The sequence below is a fragment of the Rhinatrema bivittatum genome, chromosome 5, assembly GCF_901001135.1.
Source record: "Rhinatrema bivittatum chromosome 5, aRhiBiv1.1, whole genome shotgun sequence".
Lineage (NCBI taxonomy): Eukaryota > Metazoa > Chordata > Amphibia > Gymnophiona > Rhinatrematidae > Rhinatrema > Rhinatrema bivittatum.
This window is the reverse complement of record NC_042619.1, coordinates 361,987,360-362,011,338: the sequence shown is the minus strand read 5'-3', so window position 1 is coordinate 362,011,338 and position 23,979 is coordinate 361,987,360. Positions and strand designations below refer to the sequence as shown.

The following is a 23,979-nucleotide window of genomic DNA, read 5'->3' as shown; positions in this document are numbered from 1 at the left end:
CATGATGTGTACCTTTTCCATTTATATGAATAGGATCTTCTGGTGGAGGGCTTTCGTGAAGCTATCAGGACACGAGAAACCGAATCTGAAAGGTTGAAAGGCTGAAGGACTAACCTTTCAACATCCATGCCGTCAGGGACAAGGCTTGGAGGTTGGGATGGAGGAGGCATCCGTCGTTTTGAGTGAGCAGATGCGGATCCGTTCCCAGAGGAATGTGCCTGCGGATGGAGAGATCCTGGAGTATGGGAAACCACACCTGGCGTGGCCAGTGGGGTGCTATCAGGATCATGGTTCCTCCGTCCTGGCGAAGCTTCACGAGAGTCCTTGACAGAAGAGGAAGTGGAGGGAATGCATAGAGCAGACCTGTCGTCCACTTGAGGGAGAAGGCATCCCTCGGCCGAGAGTGCTGGCTCCGAATGAGAGAGCAGTAATCGTCCACTTTGTGGTTCTGAGGGGACGCAAAGAGGTCTATGCGGGGAGAACCCCACTTGTGAAACAGAGAGGACGCTACCAGAGGGTCGAGTGACCACTCGTGCGGTTGGAAGACACGGCTCAGCTGGTCTGCCAATACATTGTCTACTCCCGGCAGGTAAGTGGCTCTGAGGTACATGGAGTGGGAGAGAGCTTCTGCCCAAATCTGCGCAGCTTCCTGACACAGAAGGAAGGAGCCTGTGCCTCCCTGCTTGTTTATGTACCACATGGCCACTTGGTTGTCCGTCTGGATTAAGATTATCTGATTCGATAGATGAACTTTGAAAGTTCTGAGCGCGTAGCGGATTGCTCGAAGTTCCAAGAAATTTATCTGGTGTTCGGCTTCCTCTGGTGACCATAACCCTTGGGTTTGGAAATCGTCCACATGGGCTCCCCAACCGATGTGGGAAGCGTCGGTGGTTAGGATTACTTGTGGATCTGGTGGGAGAAAAGTTAAGCCCTGAAGGAGGTTGACTCGAGTTGTCCACCAGGTTAACGACAGGCGAAGCGCTTGTGTAATTGTGACTATGGAGGACAGAGGCTGAAAAGCTTGAATCCATTGGTGCCGCAGAGTCCATTGTGTTACTCTCATGGCTAGTCGGGTCATGGGAGTGACTTGAACCGAGGATGCCATGTGTCCTAGGAGAATGAGGAATTGGCGAGCCGTGGCAGTATGTTGAGACTGGAGCTGGCGAGCTAGGGACATGAGAGTTTGGACCCGCTGAAGTGGAAGGTGTCCAAGTCTGCTCCAATGAAGGATAAGGTTTGAGATGGGACTAAGCAAGATTTCTCGTAATTGACAAGAAACCCTAAGGAAAGGAGTGTATGAATTGTCAATTTTAGGGAGGATTGAGCAATTTGAGGGGTAGAAGCCCTGAGTAGCCAATCGTCCAGGTAGGGGTAGACGTGGACACCTTCCTTCCTGAGGAATGCTGCTACCACTACGAGACATTTGGTAAAGACTCGTGGAGCAGATGCCAGACCGAAAGGTAGTACCCGGTACTGATAATGGTCGCGGCCTACCAGAAAACGCAGATACTTGCGATGAGATGGTGTTATGGCAATGTGGGTATAAGCGTCTTTGAGGTCGAGAGAGCACAGCCAATCTCCCTTTTGCAGCAGAGGGAGCAGCGCGCCCAGGGTTATCATCTTGAACTTTTCTTTTTGAAGGTACTTGTTGAGGGCCCGAAGGTCCAGAATGGGACGTAGCCCCCGTGACTTCTTTGGTATTAGGAAGTATCTGGAATAGAATCCTGTCCCTTGTTGACAGGGAGGGACGGGTTCTATAGCATTTGATTTTAGAAGAAGGGATACTTCTTGTTGTAATTGAGTCAACTGGCTGGTTAGACTCCATGCCTGAAGGGGCGGGGAGGCTGGCGGGAGAGCCATGAAGTTGAGGTGGTAACCCTGTGCGATAATTGCTAACACCCAGTGATCTGAGGTGATCTGCTTCCAGCGGTGTAAGAAGTGGAACAGTCGACCTCCCACAGGGATGTGTGGAAGAGGGAGGTGGCATGTGCTCAGTACAGGGAAGTCAAAGGCCCGCCACAGGCCCAGGAGGTGGGGCTACAGTAGGTCTTTGCTTTCTCGGCTGGCGAGGCTGAGGCCTGTTGGAGGACCGTGCAGGACGAGGCCTAGCTGATGGAGGATAATAGCGACGTGGTCGAAAGAACGACTTCTTAGAGTCCTTCTTTGGTGGTTGCTTGGAGGACACCTCAGGTGGGACAGACGAGAGTTGTTTCAACGTCTCATGGTGATCTTTTAACTCTGCCACAAGCTGCTGAATTTGTTCTCCAAACAAATTGTCGCCTAAGCAGGGTAGATCAGCAAGACGATCCTGGACTTCTGGGCGAAGGTTAGACGACTTCAACCAAGCCCAACGTCTGGCTGAGTTGGCTGTGGCCGAAACTTTTGTGGAAGCATCGAATATGTCGTAGGCAGTTCTAATCTCGTGCTTCCCTGCCTCAAATCCTTTATGAAGAAGGGCTTGAAGCTGTGGTTGGTACTGGTCCGGCAACGTGTCAGCATAGTCTTGCATCTGCTTAAGGATGGCTCTGTTGTATTGAGTCATGTAAAGTTGATATGAAGCTATGCGTGAAATCAACATAGCTCCATGATATACTTTTCGTCCCACACTATCCAGGAATTTATTGTCCTTGGTAGGTGGAGTGGAAGAGTGTGGCTTAAGACGTTTGGCCTTCTTCTGCGCAGACTCAACCACAACAGAGCGATGATCCAGTTGAGGCTTTTGAAAACCTGGTGCGGACTGGACAAGATATGTGGAGTCAGCTTTCTTGTTAACTGGTGAAATAGATGAAGGAGATTCCCAGTTTTTCTTTAGCAGATCCAAAAACACCTGGTGAATAGGGATGGAAGCGATGATTTTTGGAGCATCCAGAAATTGGAGTAGTTCCATCATCTGGTGTCTGTCATCGGCTTCAGATTGTAACTGAAAAGGGACAACTTCTGACATCTCTTTCACAAAATTAATGAAAGAGAGATCCTCAGGAGGAGATCTTTTTCTACTCTCTGTAGGAGATGGTGGTGAAGGCAAATCTGTGTCAGAAGATGTATCATCATCATCACCCCAGGTATCGTAGGGATCATGTGGGGCTTGAAGCCCTGAAGGACCTGGTTGAGGCTCTGAAGGCATCGATGGAAATCTAGATGGAATCGGTGCTGTAGGTGGAACTAGGAATGGCATCGAGGGCTTCGGCGCTGCCGATGGAATCGGTGCCGGTCGCGGAATCGATGGAGCCGAAGGATAAATCGGTGGAGATATACCAGAAGGTACCGATGGAACCACCCCGGAAGGGGGAATCCGGAACGGTGTTTCCCCTGCCGATGAGAATCCAGTCGGAGACGGTGGTGTTGTCGATGGTACTGGAATCACTGATGGAAGGGCCGTCATAAGTGCCTCCATGCGGCTCAGTAGAGGTGCTAGAGCTTGCACCAATGGCTCGGTGGTCGATTCCCTCCTCGGTGGCGAAGTCGGTGCCGGTGTTGGTGCCGGAGCCGGTGCCGGAGACGGTGCCGATGGAGGTTGTAATTTCTTCATCGCTTTCTCGATGGCCTCCTGGACCAGCCGGTCCAGTTCTGCCCGGAGACCAGGGGTAACAATACCCGGCTCGACGGGAGAGGGAGGCTGAGGCAGGGCCGGAGGGACCACCGTAACCGGTGGGATCACGGCCCCCACACCCCGAGAGGGTGAGGGTTTCCTCGGTGCCTGCGAATGAGACGTGGAGGGTGTCCGGTCTGATCGCGGCTTCTTAGTCGGTGGCTCGGCTTGAGCGGAGGTCGATGGCTGTGGATCCTCAACAAGCCGAGACTTGTGCCGTCGATGGCGATGCTTTTCTTTCCGATCCCCTCGCCCATCCGGGGAAGGGACGGGAGTCGACGGCCGAGAAGCGATCGATGGCGGACGGTCACCGGAGGGTTGACGGTGATGGTGCAACTTCGACGGTGCCGGTTCCGATGACGTCGATGCTATCGATGGCGTTGGGGTGGGTGTATGGAAGAGGAGCCCCATCTTCTCCATACTGGCTTTGCGACCTTTGGGTGTCATTAAGGCACACTTGGTGCAAGTCAGGACATCATGCTCACTACCCAAACTGCAATCCGGACAACGACGGAACCCCGTTGCCATGGCTGTAAGCCAAAATTTAGCCTGGGGATCGGTAAGTGCCAACAGGCCTCGAGGGCCAAAATCGACGGTAGTCGATGGAAAATGGCAAAAAACTTACCGGATTCCAGAAAGATGACAAAAATTTGTCGAAGGGAGACCCCTCAGGGGCAAATTTTCTTAGGAAATTAATTTCCAAATTCCTGTCAGGAACGTGGTAAGAGAGCTCCTTTCACCGCGTGGCAACTGCTGCGCAGAAAAAAGAAGACTGAAGGGAGACCCCTGCTGGCTGCAGGGTCAGTGCCTTGCTGGGCATGCCCAGTAGGGGCCAGTCAAAGTTCTGTTAAACTTTGACAGAAGTTTTCCGTGGTGGGCTCCATCCTCGATGTCACCCATTTGTGAGGACAACCATCCTGCTTGTCCTGTGAGAACACTTGATCACCTTTGAGGACATTTAGCCTGGGAGAGATGTTTGGAAGGATGACTGGCTGATTCATGTGGAAGTCTGACACTACCATAGGGGGGGGGGGGAACTTACGCTGTGCACAGAATCATCCTGTTGTGAAAAAACTTGATATAAGATAGATAAATCACAAAGGCCTAGAATTCTCTGACTCTGAGCCAAAGTGACCACTACCAAAAATATGGCCTTCCAGATCATGTACTTCCATGTACTTCCAGATCATGTACTTCCATCAATTCGGTCAATACAATGTTGAGGTCCCACAACAGTTGGAGGTTTCAAGTGAAATAAGCCCCACATGAAACAGACAACTAACATATATTCAAGGATGGGTTTACCTTCTACATGGTGGTGGTCAGCAACAGCTGCACTGAGATGAAACCTAATTGAGTGGTCTTAATACCTTGACTCAGAAAGATGTAGAAAGTAATGAAGCAGTTCTTGTGTGGAGCACATAAAGTATACAGGGTCGTTCTCTCACAACAAAAGGCAAACCTTTCCACTTTAACCATAAGACTTCCTCACAGAATCTTTCCTGGAAACCAGAAGAATACATCTTCAAGAAGATGATCTAGGGGTTAGGAGTATCCTCTCAACATCCAGCTGTAAAGGCTAGGGACTCAATGCTGGGATAGAGCAAAAGCTCCCAATCTTCAATGATAACTGTTAGGGAATTCCTCTGCCTGACTGGGACATCTCCCACAGGAGTGGAACCAAATCTGTTTTGGACAATAGGGAGCTATGAAAGAATCACAATTGCCCAGTCTGAGTTTCAATAAGGTCTTTGCAACTAGAGGAACTGGAAGATAAATGCATAGTAGACCCTGACCCCAATTCAGGACAAAAACCTTGAGTCCCTCTTCTGGAGAAGAAGAGCAGGACCTTTCTGTTCAGAGGGGACACAAACGGATCAACCACAAGTGTGCTACACTTGTGGAATATTTGGTTTGCTGCGTTCCTGCCCAGAGAATATTTGAAGGAGTTCCATGACCCAACACATTCTGTCTGCCAGGATACTCTCCACTCCTACCAGAGCCATTCCCTGAGAAATGGCCCAAAACTACATAAGTACAGTCTCCTGAATCAGAAGATACAATATAAGAACATGCTATGCTGGTACATCAAGCCCAGCATCCTGTTTCCAACAGAGGCCAAACCAGGCCACAAGAACCTGGCAAGTACCCAAACACCAAGAAGATCCCATACTACTGATGCTAGTAATAGCAGTGGCTCTTTTCTAAGTCAACTTGATTAATAGCAGGTAAAGGACTTCTCCTCCAAGAACTTATCCAAACCTTTTTTAAACCCAGCTACATTAACTGCACTAACCACATCCCCTGGCAACAAATTCCAGAGATTGTGTGTTGACTGAGTGAAAAATAATTTTCTCTGATTAGTTTTAAATGTGCTACTTGCTAACTTCATGGAGTGTCCCCTAGACCTTCTATTATCTAAAAGAGTAAATAATTGATTCACATTTACCCATTCTAGACCTCTTGTGATTTTAAAGACCTCTATGATATCCCCCCCTCAGCTGTCTCTAAGTTATAACCTCTTTAGTCTTTCCTCATAGGGGAGCTGTTCCATCCCCTTTATTATTTTGGTCGCCCTTCTCTGTACCTTCTCCATCGCAACTATATCTTTCTTGAGATGCGGAGACCAGAATTGTACACAGTATTCAAGATGTGGTCTCACCATGGAGCGATACAGAGGCATTATGACATCTGCTTTATTCACCATTCCCTCCCTAATAATTCCTAACATTTGGACGTTTGTCACTACTTGGTTGTCCAAATGGACAAGGATAACTTTGTTGGCTAACCAATTGCTCCTAAAAGCCTTTAGAAAGTATTGTACCACCCTTAGCCCTAGAAATATTATCTGATTAAGTTTTTCCTGAGCAGACCAAAGGCCTTGGGTGCAAAGTTCCTCCACATGGCCTCTCCCATCCAGAGTGGATGCATTCATGTTTAGGACAATTTGTATTGGAGGAATTTGGAGATATCCCCTAGCCAGACTGCAATGAATCAGACACCAGGAGAGGAAGTCCTTCAGAAGCTGGGTGACGTGGATGCTGTCCCAAAGATCTTGAGAAGCATTATTCCATTGAAATCTGAGGGGTCAACTGGGCTCTAATTTTTATTTCAAAAATGTCTAACCTACACTAATGACACTTCTAGGTGATTTACATAGTTATATACATAGATTAATAAAGTAAAAACATGTGAAGACATGCTAAGGGAGTAATACAGACTGTTGATGCCATGAGGCCCAACAACCTTAATATGTAACATGTTAATGCCTGCTGATTCGTTCTTATTCTCTCCACTGCGGCTATCAATGTAGCAATCCTCTCTTGCGAGAGGAAGGCAATTGCCAGAGTTGTGTCTAGGTGCGCTATTGGGATGACAGACAAATGGAACTTGAGGTCCTTGATGACAAGCCTTAGCAACTCCCAAACAACTGGATAGTTTTGCTCACAGATTCTGAAACACTACCTTTGGATGCACTCTTAACTAGCCAATCATCCAGGCAGGGAAACACATGCACCCTCAATATGTGTTGAGCGCCACCATCAACACAAGATATGACGTGTGGCATGGATGCTAGGCCTATATTGGAAATGATTTCCTACTATGACTTTGAAATATTTTCATGTCACAGAAAGTATTTCTATGTGGGTGTAAGTATCCTTTAGATCTAGAGACCATAGCCATTCCCCTTTTTCCAGAAAGGGAATTAGGGTACCCTTCTCAGGTACTTGTTCAGCACCTTAGGTCTAAGATGGGACAGAGTCCTCTTTTTTTCTTTGAGATCAAGAAGTACTTGGAGTAAAATCCCCAACCTCTTTCCCCTGGTGGAATGGGCTAGACAGCATTGGGCCCTAAAGAAGGAGGAGAACTCCTTTAGTAGCAATTTCTGATGCTGAGACACCGACCAAGCGAGCCTCGGTGGGCAATTTGGTGGGACACCAAACAGGCACAATTTGTATCCTCTTTGAACTATGCTGAGAACCCAAGTGTCTGAAGTTTTTTTCAGCCAATGGTTTACATGAAACCTTAGCCTCGCTCCAACACGAAGATCCTCCGGCACAAGTAGTGGGATCCCAGCTAAGCTCTCTTCGATCCAATCAAAACCCCTTACCAGGTTTTGGCTAGAGGGTGCTGGAGTGTGGTTTCAGGTCCCTTTACTGTCTATGGCATGCACAAGGACACTGTTGCTGACAGGCCCAATGGGGAAGAAGAAAATATTTTCTCAACTAATAGAAATGTTTCCTCACCACTCTACTCAGATACCTCCTGGTTGAGGAGAGTGGGAATGCTATAGAGAGTGTCTGACGCATCACACAGTGGTCTTTTAGCTGAGCCACCACCTCTTTGGCCTTTTCTCCAAAAAGATTATCCCTATTGCATGGCACATCAGCAAGTTTCCTGGACATCCTGTCATATGTCTGTCGCCCACAGCCAGCAAGTAGGCAGGTGCCAATACACACGCCATAAAGTCTCAGTGCCATCTAAAAAATGTCAAGGTCAACCAGACCATGTATTTACCTCACTCCATAACCTTGTCCACCAGAACATAAGAACATAAGAAATTGCCATGCTGGGTCAGACCAAGGGTCCATCAAGCCCAGCATCCTGTTTCCAACAGAGGCCAAACCAGGCCACAAGAACCTGGCAATTACACAAACACTAAGAAGATCCCATGCTACTGATGCAATTAATAGCAGTGGCTATTCCCTAAGTAAACTTGATTAATAGCCGTTAATGGACTTCTCCTCCAAGAACTTATCTAAACTTTTTTGAACCCAGCTATACTAACTGCACTAACCACATCCTCTGGCAACAAATTCCAGAGCTTTATTGTAGTTGAGTGAAAAAGAATTTTCTCCGATTAGTCTTAAATGTGTTACTTGCTAACTTCATGGAATGCCCCCTAATCCCACCAGTGACAGACATGACCTTTTGCACATGGGACACTTTTTTAAACCACTGACTTTCTTCTCCCTTTACAGTCTAGATCGAAAAATTGACGTGAGGTCAAACAACTCCCATTTTGGAAAAAAGAAATTCATGTTGCTTCAATGCACCAGAGCAGGTACACCATGCAACAGCTGAAGTGTTATAGATGGCAGGCCTTAAAAAGGCCTGCCATCTATAACAGAATGCAAGGCCTTAAAAAGGCCTTGCATTCTGTTATGTAAGGGAACGCTAGGAAAGTGATCCCATTTGAGGGGATTATGTGTCCTTGGGCCTCGGCACAACCCAGAAGAATCCAAGACAGCACCGAGGGGTGGCGAGGCGTGTCCCAGCATGGGCGAAGACAAAGTCTGACCCTCTGCCGGACCTGCATGCTTCTGGAAGACCAACAATGCAATGTTGGTTTTTGAACAGTCCTCCGATGGTTCCCAGCCCTTTCTGTTATTGTTTGTAAGGTTTTGGGAGGACCCTTGGACACTGTGGCAGATGACCATGCCCATGGGGGAAAGTCCCGTGAGGGGCTAGAGGTCAGGCTTAGCTTTAGGACACACAACACAGAATTATCTTTTATTAAACAGAGTTGAGAAGCCACCAGAGGTGGCAGTAGTGAGTAGAGATGAAGCCCGGCTGGGCATGTAGACCCTCAGGACACTGGAACAGCGATTCCTCAATAGCTGTGCTGTAGTGGAGAGAAACTGAGATAGTGAGTACAGTGGAGCATACACAGGGTTCTGGTATAGAGCCTCGTTGGTAGATTACTCACACAGCGGTTTCCCCCGGAAGGTAACACAGAAGCTGGAATAGAGGCAGGCCCTCGAGGAGTGAGTACCTGGTTCCAGGAAAAAGCTCTGAGAGAATATAGATGGTAACTCACTGATGGTGTAGGCAGCGGTTTCTTCCAAGCAGAAGTGAGCTCAGGCAGCAAGTCCGGGAACATGGGCCCTCGAGGAGTGAGTACCGGTTCCAGACAGCGACCTGAAAGAAAAGAGAGAGGCCCCCGAAGAGCGGGTACTCCAATAAGGTAAGTCCAATTAAGGAGAAGCAGAGTAGCTAGGTACGGAGAGCGAATCCCATCCATAAGGAGTCCCTTGCTAACTCGAATAGCTAGCAAACAGAGTAGGCTTTTGTATCTGGGATGCGTGAGGTCATCACAGGAAGCCACCCCTGAGGTTCGCGCCAAAGAAAGAATAAGAAGCAGGGCCGCGCGGCACGCGCACCCTATGGTAGCTGAACAACATGGCGGGATGCAGCGCCCAAGCCGGTCCGGGGACGCCGGCAGGCAGACGCCGCGGCAACCAGTCGTCCATCAACTGTGGGAGGAGTCGCCAAAGAGGTAAGCAGGGCGGAGTGGAGACGTCGGGCAGCGACAGTCGTAACAGTACCCCCTTCAAAGGGCAGTCTCCTCTGCGGGTACCAGGTTTAGGCTTCAAAGGATCCACGAGACGAAATTAATGGAGCATCTCTTTATCAAGGATGTTAGCCTGAGGCTCCCAAGAGTTTTCTTCGGGGCCGAAACTTTACCGAGAAAGAAGGTATTCAAGTGTTTTGCCTCATCTTCGGACATCAAGAATCTCTTTGACCTTAAATTCTAGGTCATCTTCTGTGTTGATGGCAGGTGGTTCCTGAGCCTTGGAAGAGAATTCACTGAGTATGAGAGGTTTCAAGAGTGAAAAGTGAAAAGCGTTGTGGATGTTTAGTCCGGGTGGTAGCTTCAGACTGTAAGTGATATTGCCAAGACGTCTGAGAATTGGAAATGGTCCAACGTAGCAAGGAGCAAAACGAGTGGAGGGTAACTTCAGTCTGAGATGCTTGGTAGATAACCAGACTTTGTCACCGGGTTTGAAGACAGGCGCTTGAGAATGGTGAGCATCATAAAACTTCTTAGTCACTCGCTTAGTCACTCGCTTTAACTAGCATGTTTTTCGTCTGAGTCCACAGGTAATGGATTTCATCAGCAGTAGATTGAGCTGCTGGGGACATCACTGAGAGCTTCAGTGGAAGTGGCGGTGTTGGACAGCGTCCATATACCACTTCAAAAGGTGTCGATCCAGTTGATGTTGCTGGATGAGAATTGATGGCGAATTCAGCCCAAGGTAACAGTTCAGCCCAGTTATTCTGACGGCAACTCATGTAGGCTCGAAAGAACTGTTTTAAAGTTCTATTCATTCGTTCTGTTTGGCCATTTGATTGCAGATGATAGGCTGAAGTGTAGTCTAGAAAGATGTCGAATAACTTGCACAAGGCCCTCCAGAATCTTGCCATGAATTGAGATTCTTGGTCTGAAACAATGTGTCTTGGTAGGCCGTGAATGCAAAAAAATGTGCAATAAGAAGAGATTCGCAAGCTCCAAGGCTGAAGGTACGCCAGGCAGTGCCACGAAATGAGCCACTTTGCTGAAGCAATCAACTGTTACCCAGATTGTATTCATTCCTCCAGAAAGGGGTAAATAGACTACAAAGTCAGTAGCGATGTGTGACCAGGGCTGTTCTGGTACTGGCAGTGGTTGCAGCAATCCCCACGTTTGGCCAGAAGCAGGTTTGTGTTTGGTACAGCTGGTACAAGATGACACGTAGGATAGGGTATCTTTCTTGATAGTAGGCTACCATTAGAACTTCTGGATCTTGAGCAGGGTGCGGCGTTGACCAGGATGGCCAGCTAGCTTGGAATCATGCGCCCAAAAGAGCACTTTTCTCCTGAGGTGTTTAGGCACGATGGTCTTACCAGCAGGCACAGAATGACTTTCTTCGGGTCAATTATGTGCTGAGGTAATTCAGGGCACATCCTCTGAGAGAAAGGAGCTTGACAAGGCATCAGCTCTGGTATTTCTGTCTCCGGGGCGATATTTAAGCACAAAGTCAAAACGATTGAAGAATAAGGACGATCTAGCTTGCCTGTGGTTAAGAAGTTGCACATGGCGGAGATACTCTAGATTTTTATGGTCCGAGAATACGGTTATTTCATGTTGGGCGCCTTCGAGCCAAGGCCACCATTCCTCGAAAGCTAGCATAATAGCCAAGAGCTCTGTATCTCCAATCCCATAGTTCTTCACTGCCGGGGAGAAACGTCGTGAGAAGAAAGAGCAGGGACGTAAGGATTTAGAGTCTCCAGTTTGGCTCAATACAGCCCCCACGCCGACATCCAAAGCGCCAACTTCTATGATAAATGGCTTGTTGGGGTCAGGATGCCGCAAGCATGGTTCCGTGGAAAAGGCAGGCTTTAATTTCTCAAAAGCGGAAATGGCCTCCGCAGACCATTTTGAAGCGTTGGCATCCTTGCGGGTCATTGCGGTCAAGGGTACTGTTAAAGAAGAGTAGTTCTTTATAAAGCTTCTATAATTGTTGGTAAACCCCAAAAATCGTCTCAGGGCCTTCAGGCAGGTAGGTTGGGACCAATTTTTAATACTCTCTAGCTTTTGAGGGTCCATCTGGAAGCCATCTTTAGACACGATATAGCCAAGAAAAGGCACGGAGTCTTTATGAAATTCGCACTTGGATAGTTTGGCGTAGAGCTGGTGTTCACGGAGTTGGCGTAGTACTTGCTTGACATCCTCTAGATGACTGGGCAGATCCTGAGAAAATATCAGGATATCATCCAGGTATACCACGACACTCTTGTACAACAGGTTCCGCAAGATGTCGTTCATCATGTTCTGAAATATAGCGGGTGCGTTGCACAGGCCGAAGGGCATTACTAAGTACTCGAAATGGCCGTCTCGAGAGTTGAAGGCTGTTTTCCATTCGTCGCCACTGCGAATGAGAACTAAGTTGTAAGCCCCCTTTAGGTCAAGTTTTGAGAATATTTTGGCCCCCTGAAGCCGGTCAAACAGCTCCGAGATTAAAGGCAGGGGGCTAGTGGTCTTTAATCATGATCTCGTTCAGACCTCGGTAATCGATACAAGGACGTAAGGTACCGTCCTTCTTCCCCACAAAGAAGAAGCCTGTGCCGGCTGGAGACTTTGATGTATTCGGACATTGATGTATTCAAACATCGCCTTGTTCTCAATCGCTGAGAGTGGATAGACACGTCCTTTAGGAGGGTTCAGTATTGGGTTTCAGTCTTATGGCACAGTCATAGGACCCATGCGGAGGAAGAATGTCAGCAGCCTCTTTGGAAAACACATCACTGAAAGATGCGTATTGGGGCGGCAGTCCCGGCATCACTGGAGTCGTAGGCATGCAGATGACAGGAACAATCTCAAGGCACTTTCCATGACAACCTGGGCCCCAGCAGGAGAGTTCCAAGGATGCCAGTCAAATTGGGGTTGGTGCGACTGCAACCAGGGTAATCCCAGGACGACAGGGTGCATGGCCTTCTCTAACACAAAGAGGGGAATCGACTTGGTATGGAGAGCTCCAGTGCGAAGAGTTACTGGTACAGTTTGGCAAGTCACATCACCTGGTAAGGGCTCCCCATGGATGGAAGATAGGAGAAGTGGAACCTTCAAAGTGATGAGGGGGATCCTCAAATGTTCCACTAGGCGTCGAAGAATAAAGTTGCCTCCTGCCCCTGAATCCACCAGGGCAAGAGTTTGAAACTCAGACGATCCGCAGATCAAGGAGACTGGGAGAGAGAGCGGAGGAGAGGGTGTAGTAAGGCCTAAGAACAGTCCTCCTGCAGAACTTAGGCCCATCCGTTTCCCGGACGAATTGGGCATACACAGACCATGCCTCTTCTGAAGTCTTCTCTCTTTGGAAGTCAAATGACTGCAACCAAGTTGCATCGGTTCATCTCCCCTGGCAGCAGGAATTACTGGAACCATCCGAGGTGCAGGTTTAGCACTAGCCTCCTTCTGACATGGTCCTCTATTAGGCCGGAGTTCTTTCACCTTATCACGAAGCCGGTGGTCGATCCTAGTAGCCAAAGCCACTAGTTCATCCAGCGAGTCAGGTGTTTCACGAGCGGCCAGCTCGTCTTTCAAGCGAGTATCCAGGCCTCTGAAGAAGAGAGCTTTCAGGCATTTGGGGTCCCAGCAGAGTTCTGTAGCAAGTGTCTTAAACTCTATCGCAAAATCAGCCAGTGGTCGGTTGCCTTGCTTCAGGTCCACCAGAGCAGAACCGGCAACAGTCACTCAGGCAGGATCATCGAAAACGGATTTGAATAAGTCCAAAAGTCCATTTATATCCTGCAAAATAGGATCCTTGCTTTCCCACAGTATAGAGGCCCAAGACAAGGCCCTTCCATCAAGATAAGATAGAATGTAAGTAGTCTTGGCAAAAGCTGTGGGGAAGTGAGAAGGCTGTAATGCAAAGTGCATGCAGCACTGGTTTAGAAAGCCCCTGGTCTTCTGAATCTCTCTCGAGAAATGAACTGGAGCAGCCAACAGTACAACAGTCTTTAAAGTTACTTCAGGTAACTGACCATCATTACTGGAAGTAGCACCTTGGGTTTTCTGTGCGTGCAGCTGATGAAACGCTGAAGTGAGTTTCTCCATTGCGTCTTGCTGTTCCGAAATGCGCAGGGCCAGGCCCGGAATGGCCTGCAGGGCATTGAGCTGTGCCGGATCCATGGAGTTAGCAATCTGATATTGTTTGTAAGGGTTTGGGTGGACCCTTGGACACTGTGGCAGATGACCATGCCCACGGGGGGATGTCCTGTGAGGGGCCACAGGTCAGGCTCAGCTTTAGGACACACAACACAGAATTATCCTTTATTAAACAGAGTTGAGAAGCCACCAGAGGTGGCAGTAGTGAGTAGAGATGAACCCCGGCTGGGCTTGTAGTACCTCAGGACACTGGAACAGCGATTCCTCAATAGCTGTGCTGTAGTGGAGAGAAACTGAGATAGTGAGTACAGTGGAGCATACACAGGGTTCTGGTATAGAGCCTCGTTGGTAGATTACTCACACAGTGGTTTCCCCCGGAAGGTAACACAGAAGTTGGAATAGAGGCAGGCCCTCGAGGAGCGAGTACCTGGTTCCAGGGAACAGCTCTGAGAGAATATAGATGGTAACTCACTGATGGTGTAGGCAGCGGTTTCTTCCAAGCAGAAGTGAGCTCAGGCAGCAAGTCTGGGAACATGGGCCCTCGAGGAGTGAGTACCGGTTCCAGACAGCGACCTGAAAGAAAAGAGAGAGGCCCCCCGATAAAATAAGTCCAATTAAGGAGAAGCAGAGTAGCTAGGTACGGAGAGCAAATCCCATCCATAAGGAGTCCCTTGCTAACTTGAATAGCTAGCAAACAGAGAAGGCTTTTGTATCCGGGATGCGTGAGGTCATCACAGGGGGACACCCCTGAGGTTCATGCCAAAGAAAGAATAAGAAGCAGGGCCGCATGGCACGCTCACCCTATGGCAGCTGAACAACATGGTGGGATGCAGAACCCAAGCCGGTCCAGGGACCCCGGAGAGGACAGCAGGCAGACGTCGCGGCAGCCAGATGGCCATCAACTGCGGGAGGAGTCGCCAAAGAGGTAAGGAGGGCGGAGTGGAGACATCGGGCAGCAACAGTCGTAACGCTTTCGGACCTGCCGCTAGGTATCGGCAAGAAGCAACAGGCCGGACTGAGGATGAGGGCAGACGGAGGCCTTGTGACACAAAAGACTCAAGACGAGACGAGAAGACTCTGGATGTGGACCAGGAACTTGGGAGACTCTAGACAAGACAAGGAAGTTGGAAGAGTCTGGACGAGACGAGAAGCTTGGAAGAGTCTGGACGAGACGAGAAGCTTGGAAGAGTCTGGACGAAACGAGAAGCTTGGGAGGTTTGGACATTTGCACTGTCTCTCAGGACGTCCTACACAGCCCACCTACATGGGCGGACCCAATGGGCTGGTCGCGGACCACCCTGTCCCAGTGAGAGCCCTACACAACCTGAAGAGACTGGTCACAGACCTCTCGGAGAGCAGAACAAGCGCAGGAAGGGAATCCAGCTGAGACGAAACTCCAATGACAAAGCTAGGTGTCATCTGGAGAACCACAGGAGCTGGAGGGTCAAGAGGACTCGGAAGCACAAGAAGGGAATCCAGCTGGGACGAGACTCCAATGACGAGGTAGGTGTCATCTGGAGAACCACAGGAGCTGGAGGGTCCAGAGGACTCAGAATGAGCGAAGGAGGAGCGGAACCTCGGAACATCAGGAAGTGAAACATCAGGAAGCGAAACATTAGAAAGCCTGAAACATCAGGAAGTGAAACATCAGGAAGCCTGGACTAGGAACCTCAGAACATGAAGACATGGAACATCAGGAAACCACAGGAAGCAACGAAAACTCAGGAAGCAAGACAAGACATGGAGCTCCAACGAAGAATGAAGACCTGACGGAGCGCTGGAAGACAAGGCGTCCAGAGACAGGAAACTCCAATACAAGGCAACATAGGAGTGCAGGAGAAGCCCTCTTATAGGGCTGAACCAGAAAACAGTCATCAGGTGGGGCCCGGGGCATATCCGGCCGTGGCCCTTTAAATCTTGAGAAGAAGCGCGCACCGGCGCCTAGAAGCAGGAAACAGGAAGCTGTGCAGGACCATGGCCAGCGGCCCTGCACAGACGCTGACGAGAGGAGAGCAGGGCTGGGCCGAGGAGCAGGTCCCGACGTTAGCAGCGGCTCCTGCCACTGCAGGAGGAATCAAAGGTGGCTCCGGCCACCAGGAGAGACCGGGAACTGCAGCCTCCGGCCGCGAAGATGAAGCAGATGTCAGCGGCGGCCCCAGCTGCAAAGAGACACGGCGGCAGGCCCGCCGTGCCGGCGAAGCACCCTGAAGTTTGCGGCTCCTGCCGCGGTGAAGGAGGCAAGCTGACTGCGGCTCCTGCCGCGAAGAACATCGGCGGCTCCGGCCACGACGGGAAGGACAGCACAGGAGGTGAGAAGCCTGCTCGCGGGGAGTAGCTCCATGGGCAGGAATCATAACACAAAGAACAACAAAACTTAACAAAATGCATGAAAACTTACCTAAAATGACTAGGAGTGAGAGTGAGACCACCGAGCCTTGGGATGAACAAATCCTGCACGCCTGAGAACAATAATTTCCCTGGCAAGCAGGAGACAGAAAAGATCTGCCATTGGACTACACTGAAAAGATGAGACTGACAGGCCCTGATTCATCTGTGTAGGTATAACATGTTGCACATGCCCAGTAGTACTTACTCAAAGAGATCAATATTCAGTGCCATGTAGCCGGATTAAGTTTGGATTTATCTGCTAAGTGCTGCTTAATGGGATAAATATTTATCTGGCTAAATAGTAGGTGGACAGGGGTGTTGCTAATTATCCAGCTAATCTTAGCTAGCTAAGTACCAATATTCAGCTTTAGCCAGAATTAGTTAATTCTATTGAGCAGGTCTATGGTTAGCAGGATAAACTTATCTGGCTATTTTTTAGATAATTGGTTCTATTTAGCAGCACAGCTGTGCCACTGAATTTCCAGGCTAAGTTAGCCAGATCAGCTAATCCAGCTAACTTTCTCGGCCGAGCAATGGTTATCTACCTTAAAGTTTCTGGAAACTTTGAAGTCAAAATTCAGTGCTAGGTCTATCTGATGATGTCATTACGTGTGAGGACTGCCACCCTTTTCCTCAGAGAAGCCTATTTATATATGCATGAAATTATCTAATAATGTTGTACCTGATTTTTTTCTTTTTCATGTTCTTGATAAAGCTGTTGCATTCTGGAAGTCCACTTTCTTTCCTAAAAAATACAAGAAAACAAGTCAGCAGATTAATCTCATTTAAGTACATTAAAAATAATTCACCAAGTCTAAATCCAGTTTGCAGTACCAGTGAAAAAGAGAAATTTAATAATGCCTGGCTACAAATTTCTTTAAATCAATGCTTCATACAGTAAGATCACACAGTGCAGGGTAAAAGCTTTAACAAAGACAGGAAATATCCTTACACCTGTTAATGTCCTTAACTAATACTGTATATTTTACAATGACCCACCTGTTTCTCAAGCAGTTCCTTCAAATTCTCCTGCTGGTACTTTGTTCTCCCTTCTTCAAAGTCATGAGGCTGACAGTCTTTCAAAGTCCCTAAATTGGATTTACCTTGCATGTTGGTCTTCTGTATCTCAACAAGGTGCTAAAAAAGTTATGAAATATTAAAGGCCCAGATATGCACAAAGTTTTTAAAGAACTATAATTTGAAAATTCTGCTTTAAAAACATGTAATATTGTTTGTTGAATTGTAACACAATCATAACAAAATAGAAGACACTTCTATGGCTAAATCTATGCTTTCAAGAACAGTAATCATTTGTTAGATTTTTCTTCACTTTAAACTATTTAAAACTTTCTCATGGCATTATGAAGGAAATTTTCAACAAATTCCATGGTTAAAGCAAGTCTGCTTACCGTAAACCTTGTTTTCCATACATAGCAGGATGAATTAGCCATTCCATGTGTGAGACGTCATCTGGCAGCCCTGAACATAGTCATCTCTCAAAGCTACTTAATATGTGCGGGAGTTCCCACACAAGAGTTGCCTACATCTGAGCTAATTCTAGCTATGTAGTTGTCTCTCCAGGATGGCAACTGGGTATTCCATGGCTAATTCAGCCTGCTATCTACGCAAAACACTGCTTGTGGCGAACAAACTTGCTTCTTCCATTGACAAGGAGGCTGAAATAGCCCTTATATGTGGGGAGTCCCAAATTGAGAGCTATAGTACAGCACTTACTTATTAAACAACCTGCAACCCCACCGTGAAGAGTAGACTACAGCATGAATAGATTTCGCAAAACTGCTTATCCAAATTTACTGTCAGTCTTTGAAAGGTTATCAAGACAGTAATGGGATGTAAAAGAGTAAACTGAAGACCATCCTCAATGGGTACTTTTTGAAGATTAGCAACAGAAGCAGCCATGACTCTCACTTGAAAGTTCACAGAGTCTGTGACATGCAGTCCTACTAAGGTGTAGCAGTGGTAAATGTACTTAGCCAGCCAAAAAAATGGCAACTTGGTTGTCGGTGTGAAATTCGTTGCCAGAGGATGGGGGTAAGACAGCTAGTGCAGATGGATTTAAAACAGGTTTGGATAAGTTCCTAGAAAAGAAGACCATAAACTGCTATTAATCAACAGGGAATAGCCACTGCTGCTGTTTAATGTTTGCTACTTGCCAGCTACTTGCAACTTGGATTGGCCACTGTCGGAGACAGGATACTGGGCTTGATGGATCCTTGGTCTGACCCAATGTGGTATATCTTATGTTCTTATGATGCTTGTTCCCTGAAGGAAATGTGTGAACGCTGATAGAGCATGTCCAATTGCTCTCAGTTCTCGTAGACTGATTTGACAACGGCTCTCCTGAAGAGACCAGATGCCCTGTGTTCTAACAGTCCCCAGTGAGCACTTCTCACCCTTTGGGGCAGCATCTGACCCCACTAACACTTGATAAGGACAAGATTTATCATATTCATCAAATAATATTTATAATGAAAATATGTAACCGGAACTTATTGACACTTGTTTAGAATGTATGACCATATGCATTTATCAATATTAATTTATGTGCCTCTCTGTAAACAGTTGTGATGGTATATAACTTAACGACGGTATAGAAAAGATTTTAAATAAATAAATAAAACTAGACAAAGATTGCTTGGCGACAGCTTTTCCTAGCCTGTTAGAGTCGATTAAGATGAAAGATTGGGAGGTTTCATGATACAGATGAGTTTGTTTCTTGTAATATACCAAGGCTCTTTTGTAGTCTAGATCATGTAGGGCTTTTTTGCCTTTATGTGCATGGGGCCTAGGAAAGAAGGTAGACAATTTGATGGCTTGATTGATAATAGAAAAACACAATCTTTGGCAAAAACTTCTGGCGAGTATGGAGAACCATTCTGTTGTAGAAGAATTGCATGTAGAAAAGACAGTGGATGAGAGCTTGAAGTCTGCTGACTATTCTAGCTGAGGTCACTGCGATAAAAAAAAACAAAACACCTTCCATGTCTAGTACTTTAGAGAAGCTAACTCCAATGACTCAAAGGGAGGCTTCATTAATTGGGAAAGGTTCACATTCAGGTGGTTTTTGTACTGGGGGCTTAACATGTAATAGATCTTTCATGAAATGAGATATCAGCAGATGAGTACAGATTAGTTTGCCATCCAGTTGAGTATGTAAGCCACAACATCACTGTGTCTAAGCTCAATTTTGCATATGAACCACAATCTTCGCTATTTAACTAGTATAAACCGCGCTTTGGTAGCCATTTTCAAATGCTAATTTTGGCGCCAAAAATTCTTAACAATCTTGACAAACCAAAGCTAAGTAAGTTCTCAATTATATGGAAAAAACCTTATAGATAGTATGAATTTGAATTTAAAATAGCAAAGGAATAGTTAATATATCGATTTTTACACTTCACTAAAATTATGCACTGCGGTTTAAGGAATTAGTGATATCGGAATCCTCTCTAGTGCGAACTAGTGATGGCTGTGTTTGTCGGCGTTGCGGTTGCAGAAACCATGTTCATGTTATCTTTAGATCCAGAATTATATTCCAAGGTATGATCTCTGCTGTGCAACAATTGCAAGCCTTGTCTCAATAAATAATTTAAAGCACCAAATTCGAAGAATCAGATAGTGTCTAAACAACAAAATATAAATAAAAACTACTGCTATAGTCAATAGCTGTTAGTAATTGACTATCAATAATATATAAAACATCAAATATTGCAACATGTAGCATAAACTATTTTAAAATTACCTTCACAACGATGGGTCCAAACACAGATTTGTGTGTAAACCGCAGTCTCTGCTATGCAGCTAATGTGAGCTGTCTTTCGGTAGCCATTTTTAAAGTGTCACTTTTGGCGCCGAAAAAATATCACAAAGGGGGCGTGGTTAGTATCTATTCAAAACATGTCAATCACAAAGGGGGCGTGGTTGGTGTCCCGATTCTTACACTTTTTTCGGACTGTGCACTGCGGTACATGAAAAACTTCTTCAATGAAATAAGCATATTAAACTAATCAGAGGCTGTTAATATACAAACGTTGCCTTTCATATATTAACGTTCACAAAATGGGCGTGATAGTTATCTAAATACTGATATTTCAATAAAATTGTAGAAACACTCTCCAGTGAAAAGAAAGTGGAACTTTAAATAACTACTGTTCACAACTTTCCTAACAACAATCCAATCTATTGGTGTGGTGTGTATTTCAATAATATAAAAATCAAAAAAGATATAAAAAAGCATATGTAATAAATATTACCAAAAATTAATTTAAAATTTTTTGTAAAAATTCACATGTCTATAGTGGTTGTACTCATAAAATAACATAAATAAAATATATGGCACTAAAACAATTGTAAAAGTGCTGGTGGCACAAAAAGCAAAGATCATAAAAAAACTGACAAATCAGACTCCATATTTAAACCATGTGGTACTACAGTATTAAATTCAAAAATATATTTTTGCTCAATTTGTAGTAGCAATTTATCCAAGTCACCACCTCTCCAGCTTAAATGTGGTTGTTGGATCACACAGAATTTGAAATCTTCAAATTTATGACCATTTTCGATGCAATGATCAACCAACGGTTTTGAGCTTATATTTCTTTTAATACTGCTCTTATGTTCTAGAATCTGTTTGTTAAATTCTCTGATAGTTTTACCAACGTACAATTTGTTACATGGACAGATAGCTATATATACCACTCCTTTGCTTTTGCAGTTTGTAAAGGAGAAAAGTTTAAAATCTGTATTACATCCAGGTATCTTTAAAAAATTAGTCTTCATATTTACTTTGCATACTATGCAGTTCCCACATGGGCGGTGACCTGGCGGTCTTTTATCATAAATGATTTTCCTGGGTAAAGCAGAAGGTGCCAAGATATCTTTGAGATTCTTATCTTTCTTGTTGGCTATCATGATTCCTTTATTCTTAAAAAATGGTAAAACTTGTACTATTGGCCAAAACTTCCTCAGAATGGTACTAATTTGATAAGACAAATGTGTAAACGTGATAGGACAAACAAAGCGATCTTTAGCTTTTTCAGATTTCTTTCCTACTTTCAATAAGGCTCGCCTATCTTGTTTTTTCGCCTTATTTAAACCATTTTATACAAATTGTAACGGATAATCTTTTTCTAGAAATCTCTGTTTCATCTGTGTTGATCTTTCATCAAAAATTTCTTCAGTTGTGCATAAACGTCTAAGTCTCAAAAACTGTGAATAAGGGAGGTTTTTCAACAAGGATCTGCTGTGGCTGCTGGTGTAATGTAGCAATTTATTCGTATCGGTAGGTTTTCTGAATATATCAGTGACAAATTTACCATCTACCAAAGATATTTGTATGTCTAAGAATGAAATAGATGAATTACTATGATTCATAGTAAACCTGAGATTGTGATCCAATGAATTCAACCAGTTAAAAAACTCAATCAATCTCTCCATGCTTCCTTTCCACAATAAAAAAACATCGTCGATAAATCTTTTCCAAAGGAGTATGTTATCGTTAAATATATGTGATCTTAAATTGACCTTTTCAAATTGTGCCACATAAAGGTTTGCTACCGAGGGTGCCATCTTAGACCCCATTGCGACCCCTTTAATTTGTTGATAGATTTTCCTATCGAAACTGAAAAAAATTTTTGTCAATGCCAGTATTGCTATTTCATTCAAAAATTCACATGGAATCCGCTTATGTATTGTGCGAGACTGAAAAAATTGAGTCAAGATCTCTAATGCTGCAGCTTGGGGTATATTCGTATATAATGACTCTATGTCTAACGTTACCATAATAATGTCATTTGAATCATCGGAAATCTCCACTGATTCTAGTGTGAGAATAAAATCTGAAGAATCTCGGATATAGCTTGTTGTTTCTGAAACATATTTTTTAAGGAAAATATCTAAAAATGAAGAGAGTGGTTCTAATAGAGATCCTATTGCTGATACTATCGGTCTCCCAGGGGGATCTGTTAAAGATTTATGTACTTTGGGTAGAATATAAAGAGTGGGCATAATTGGATTATCCACTTTAAGATAGCTTATTTCCTTATTGGTAAGAAACCCTCTATCGTTTGCAATCTTTAACAAAGTATCTATTTCTTCTTTTATTGTACTTGTTGGATCTTTGTCAAGTTTGAGATAGAAAGTTTCATCTAATAATTGCCGTTCCACCTCTTTAATATAATTTACAGTATCCATAATGACTGTGGAGCCCCCCTTATCTGCAGATTTGATCACGATGGAACTATCCTTCTTCAAATTATTCATGGCTTCTCTTTCTTTTTTAGTTATATTAAAAAATCTTTTGTTCAATGTCTTATTTTCCATCTTCTCAATCTCTTGTAAGATGAGACTCTCAAAGGTTACTTAGCTTTGGTTTGTCAAGATTGTTAAGAATTTTTGGCGCCAAAATTAGCATTTGAAAATGGCTACCAAAGCGCGGTTTATACTAGTTAAATAGCGAAGATTGTGGTTCATATGCAAAATTGAGCTTAGACACATTTTTAAACATCAATATTTCTAAGTTTTTTGTATCATTGATAGTTAGCCTCTATTATAATTAATAGCTTATTACGTTTTTTATTTTTAGCGGTAGCTTATCATTAAGTGAGTATCTTATACATCATTAGCAGTTCGCTGTTATATATTCTGTTTTTAGTCAGAACACTCTCTAGCTGAATTTTTATTGTATTTTTATATAATAATAATTTTTATATAATAGATTTTTGTATGACAGTTTTTTATATAATTAATTAATTTTTTACAATAGTTTTACTATTTGGTGTGCTGGTTTATTTTAATATCATATTTTCAGATATGCATATGTGGTAATTTGTTGTTTGAAATATATTAAGTTTTTTGTGAAACTGACACATATTGCAATGGTGGTTATTTCTCTTCTAGTTGTTTTATCATCATTGGCACATTATCTGATTTGAGTGGATCAAACATTATTAATGATTTGAATTTTGGAGGTAAAGTATTGTCTAAAGGTTATTGTCTAACGTCACTGTTATTTATTTATGTATTTATTTCTATGTGTATTTATGTATTTTAACTTTTTTATTGAAATTCATTAGTCTGATTTTAAATTTAGATCTTTATAATGTTTAAAAAAGATGTTTATTGATTTATATAAATTTCTTTTTAATATTTATAAGATCTTAATAATATATCTATTGTGAGATATTTATTTGCTCAATATCTATTGTGAGATATTCATTTGCTCAATACTGATTGTTTATTTGTAGCCCCTGAGGCAGCGGCTAGAAGGCCGCGAAACTCGGCCAGAGTCGGGCAATTTATCTGGAACGTCTCTGCATCAATAAAGTATTTGGAAAAGATAACGGCATCTATTCCTTTTGTGTTCACCTGCTTGAATCTGGAAAATTTGTGCCATTTTTTCTTGGCGGAGTTTTCTGCCTTTTACCGTCATTTCCTGGCATTTTGAACAGGCCGCGATGTCATGGTCTCCACCAAGGCACCGAACACATTCGGCATGCGGGTCCGTTATGGACATTGTTCGGTTGCAGGCCGGGCACTTTTTGAAGCCTGAAGT

At 44.8% G+C, this 23,979-nt stretch overlaps 1 protein-coding gene across 7 annotated transcripts in view; it reads right to left on the bottom strand.

Annotated features, from left to right (window-relative positions):
- Positions 1–23,979, bottom strand: part of DZIP1 (DAZ interacting zinc finger protein 1) — a 600,492-nt gene that overhangs the window by 417,315 nt on the left and 159,198 nt on the right. For all 7 annotated transcript variants that reach the window (XM_029604725.1, XM_029604724.1, XM_029604720.1 and 4 more), the window contains exons 6-7: positions 17,406–17,543; positions 17,089–17,151 (exon numbers count right to left, since the gene is read on the bottom strand). In XM_029604725.1, the coding sequence (XP_029460585.1) occupies positions 17,089–17,151; positions 17,406–17,543 (201 nt within the window). The remainder of the gene's footprint in view (positions 1–17,088; positions 17,152–17,405; positions 17,544–23,979) is intronic.